This window comes from Cystoisospora suis (assembly GCF_002600585.1).
Source record: "Cystoisospora suis strain Wien I chromosome Unknown contig_2002, whole genome shotgun sequence".
NCBI classification, from domain to species: domain Eukaryota; phylum Apicomplexa; class Conoidasida; order Eucoccidiorida; family Sarcocystidae; genus Cystoisospora; species Cystoisospora suis.
This window is the reverse complement of record NW_027154801.1, coordinates 1-4,516: the sequence shown is the minus strand read 5'-3', so window position 1 is coordinate 4,516 and position 4,516 is coordinate 1. Positions and strand designations below refer to the sequence as shown.

At 55.8% G+C, this 4,516-nt stretch overlaps 1 protein-coding gene across 1 annotated transcript; it reads right to left on the bottom strand.

Annotated features, from left to right (window-relative positions):
- Positions 1 to 425: 425 nt before the first annotated feature.
- Positions 426 to 3,714, bottom strand: CSUI_004326 (uncharacterized protein). The gene has a single exon (XM_068064519.1). It carries the CDS (start codon positions 3,054 to 3,056, stop codon positions 1,749 to 1,751), a length of 1,308 nt encoding a protein of 435 aa, XP_067923505.1. The 5' UTR covers positions 3,057 to 3,714; the 3' UTR covers positions 426 to 1,748.
- Between the last annotated feature and the right edge of the window lie 802 nt (positions 3,715 to 4,516).

Here is a 4,516-nt window from a genome sequence, read left to right as displayed (position 1 = left end):
GCTCAATGGCATTGTCCTCTGCCGCTCCAGTTCGGGGACGCTGATCGGTCCTTTCCTCTGTTGGGAGGCATCGCCACTCTAGTCACGCGCGGCCACTCGCTAAGTCACAGCGTGTTTTACTTCCGCCACAACGCTAAATCGTGGTTCTCGGACCGGCTACCACCTGCGGTTCTTTTGTGTTGCCGAACTCCTGCTGGATTGGCGTGCTAGACCTGGCCTCGTTCCAGCTCCTCACTATTCACCGTCGAGAACTCCCTGATATTGTCTGCCTGTCCATCCTCCTCGCGTGCAATCCTGTTTTCTCTCGCTTACAACCGTAGTTGCTCTTGCATCACTACACTGCAAGAGCGTGCCCACAGGGACTTCTGGCGAACTAGGGTAGCCCCCAAGAGACGTGTGACACTTTGCAGTACTACCATCTTGCTTGGAAAGGGGTCTCCGCTAGTGTCACTCCCCTGTTTCCGGAAGTCGTCGATTACTGCCGACCCCCAAGTCCCGGCGGTCTGTACTCTCACTACAAAAATGGAAAATCTCGGTCTCTTCGTCCTGCAGCACACATTGAGTTTTAGAGCTACGGAGCGAGCAAAGGACGGCCGAAAAAAAGAAGACAGCCCCTTCGGAGCATAGGTCACTTTGTTACACCTGGGAAGGGATTTCAGTAGCATTCCACTCGCGCCTCAGTACTGCGCGTTTCGATAGAAAAAAGAAGACGAGGTAAACCACGCAAATACTAAGACAAAACAGATGCATATATAACGACGCTGTCACGCTTGCGTCCTCGAGTTTCATGGGACCTGCGTCTTCTTTGTCGCGGGTACATGCTTCATCACATCAGTACTTGCATTCTGATGGTTCTCCAACATCAGAACCTCTCTGAAAACAGACGCTGGGATGAGTTACTCCGAACCTTCCAGTCAAAACGTGGGGCGTCGGAGATGACTGACGGTTGCACGAGCTTGGTGACTTCCTCAGCGATAAAACGGAGTGAAACATTTTGGCAGAAACACGCTCTCAGGGAGCGCCGCATCAATAGTTGCTGCGAATCCGTTTTGGAAAAGCAGCGAGTTTGTCGCTGCTAACGCAGGAGTCTCCGTATCCCGTACATACGTGCCGAACGAACGCGATGGTTCGTCACGCATCTCCCCCCTACTATTACGGCGCAGATTTTGGCATCACAGTGCCAGTTGTACTCCTCGCATCAACCTCCGAAGCCGCCGCGGCGCTCCCTGAGATGCAGAAAGGCAGGTTGAGTGTCGCAGAAGTCATTTCGCCCGGAAAACGACTGATGTGGGGGTAGGGATCTGTAGAAGTCGCACTCACCACACACCGTGGCCCCTTTGTGGTCGTGCAGGAAGAACGCGTTTGGTCCCTGGAACGGCTGCTGGAGCAGCAGCCTTTGTCGGTTCCGTCAGGATCCACTTCCCGCCTTATACGAGACCGTGGCTCCGGGCGGGACCAGAGTCCGTCTCGTTCCTAGCCAGCTGCTGTGACGATGTCTCGTTGGGACCGCGAAACACCTTCCGCTTCAGGGACATTGACCTGTGCTGGCGCGTGAGATGTCATTCGCAGATGGCAGTGTGTCTGCGGTCTCTTGTCCGACGGTTCCACCGGCGGGGCGACCTATGGCCCAGCCTTAACGCAGCTTTTGTGTTCCGGCGCTTTGGACAGAAGTGCTATTCTTGTTCGCCGCGTGCACCATGGTGTGGTCAAGATTGCGTGCTACTGTTTCGAACAGTGGCAGTGAGATTCTAGTCCTGCTGTTCTGGCGTTGTGACAGTGGATGCAAGTTGCGTCGCATCCGTACGCGCTGATACCGTCCCGTTGTCAGTTCCAGCACCGGGCTCCGGCGTGCTGCTGGCAAACTCCACCGAAGTGTGAGGCTGCTGGGACACCGTCGAGGCGGTTACGGAAGAAGTTTCGTTTGCATCACTACGGATCTTTACTGAGCTGTTGGACCCGAGTACGGTAGTGTCAGGCACGGACGCTGTGGTCTGGTTGCCATCAGTGTTGTTCCCTGGTGTGGGCAGCTGTGTGGTCGCGGATCCAGCTTCAGGCGCACCTGTACTCAGTCCCTTCACCGTCCCGTTGTTACTGTCGCTCTGCGCCGATGTGGTGGTGGCAAGTGTCGCCGCACTGTGGAATTCCTGCGACACCGTGGTCACGGTTCGATTCATGCCAGCGGTGGTCCCCTCTGTGCCAATAGCGGATGTCTCAGACGGAGGAAGAGCAGACACGTACGCACTGGTCTGGTTGCCACCAGCCGTGCCATTGCCTGCGTGTATGCTGTGTCCTCCTTGTCGTGCATAGATCATGAAGCCCACAGTGATCGCGATAGTCGCCGCCACAAGGAAGAGTCCGACTGCCAGGGCCACCAAGTATGCATGTCGGAGAGCGGCTTTTCTCATCTTTGTCTCGGCTGCGCTGAGCTCCACAATTGGTTCCTCACCGCTAGCCGCGTCTAATAGAGGCGCAAGGACGGCTTCTTTTTCTGCAGAATCATCCATGTCTCTTGATTCACTCTCAACGTCGCCGGTCGCCCGCACCCCCGAAAGGGGGATGGCAACGCTACCTAGAGAGTCGACGAGATCGCCACACGGATCTGGTTCACCATCTGACGCAGAGAGTGACCGGGGTGATGACCCAGCACGTGTCTGTCCGTTCCCTTTTTTAAAACACACCCGCACCAAGGCCGCAAGTCGCCAAAAGGCCACACCGATCACAACTGCAGCCAGGAGCTTCAGTGCACTGCCGGAGATCTTGTTCGACTGACGACGAGATCTCCCATGAACAGCGCTTGTCCATAACTGCCGCCTTCTCGATTGCAAGGTCCTAATCAGGCGTCTTGACGATGGCTGATGGAGATTTCCAGTCTCCGCATACTCCCCATCTCTTCTGTCGGCTGGGTCGCCCTTCCGCTGGCTACCGGTGTATAGCCCTGTGGAACCCGTTGGCTCACCCTGTATCACAGCAGAGAGCTCAGTCGGGTTTACGGAGAGCAGAAAGACAGCCGCTGTCGTAGCAGCTGTTGTCACTTTCACAGGGAGGCGAAACTTCATTTTTTTCAGGGAAGCTATTGTCGTTTCCTGTCTCCAGGACGAGCTGGAAAATGGAGACCTTTGTTCCTCGAGTCACTTTAGCCGCAGTACCGTGCGAGGGAAAGCGCAGCACACGCCTAGGCCGACATGAAAGAAAACTGCACAGTTCGGCGACAGGCTTCTCACGGCGATGAGCTGCGGGGGATAAAGTCACGGTACACGTTTCCGGCACGGCACGCTTTCTCAACCGGAAATTGCCTGGAAAACGTCGCAGACGCGTGATGACAGCTTGCTCTGCGCAATCGGGCGTTTTCTACAAACTGAAGCTGAACGGACGAAGAATACTGTTGGGCACCAGAAAGAAGAGTGCAAGCAGGCACCACGGACAGACGCGTTCGGCCGCGCGTGCCCTCGGAGCTAGAGGTCGGTCTACATACACCACAGCGGGCCCGCGGGGTTGTTTCTTCAGTACTGGGGGGTTGTGGCTTCAGAACCGTGGTGTCGTGACTGCGAAACCGTCCAATTTTTCTTGGAATACGAGACGTGTCACCCCATCGCGGAGTCCGAGCTGTTCGGAGTTCCTGATACGTCGGGACAGCAGGCCCGGACGGGAACGTCAGTGTCCGATGGCATAGCTTTCAACCGCTGCAGTGTAGGTACGTTTACCGTTACGCTGACCAACACGACGTGGAAGTGTGGGGCGGTCACCCATTCGTTTGCTGCCCCCATGCATAACTGGCGCCGTGAATTCGACAGGGATCTACACGGGCGGTTCCGGTGCCACCTCGCTCGTGCCTCCCACCGGTGGGTTTCCACAGGTCTACTGCCCCGCGTGCAGCGACGAAGTCAGTGGGCACAACAAATCTCCGTGGTCCGAAACTAAAGTCTGTCCGCGAAAGGGTAGCAGATTGTTACAGTGTACGCGGCTGGCTTGCCTGGGGAGTCCCCGCGAGAGTGACCTACAACAGGGACCTGCCACATAACCGTACATCTACGCGGTAACCTGTGAAAAATTCCCAGTTTTGCGAGCTGAACAAATGCCGGAACGCTGTTTGTTGCAAACCAATCGTGCAGACGTCGAGTCCATAGAGCTTGGTCATACTAGAAAGCCTCGAGCCTGTGTCGTGCACCACGTCGAAGACTTCGATCGCTAGACAGCAACTCTCCTGGCGATCCGAGCCGGCCATAGCTAGGAATTGAGGGCGTGTAGGAGGGGATGCTCTTCTTATGTACGCGGCCTAGTGGAGTCACGCATCGCCCTTCGCAAAGCTGTGTAAAAGGAAACTTGGAAACCAGCGTTGCAGAAGTCTAAAAAACCGAAAATTATAGCTCCCAGTGTGTTGACATCCACAGTGGTCCGTTTGTCTCCACGCAGCTGGCACATAGATCCATTAGAGCTGTTACAGTAGACGAAAGTGTCTTCGCTTACGTGGGAGACGAGTGACACGAGGGTTTCGTACTCCAGTCCGTGAAGTCGGTTT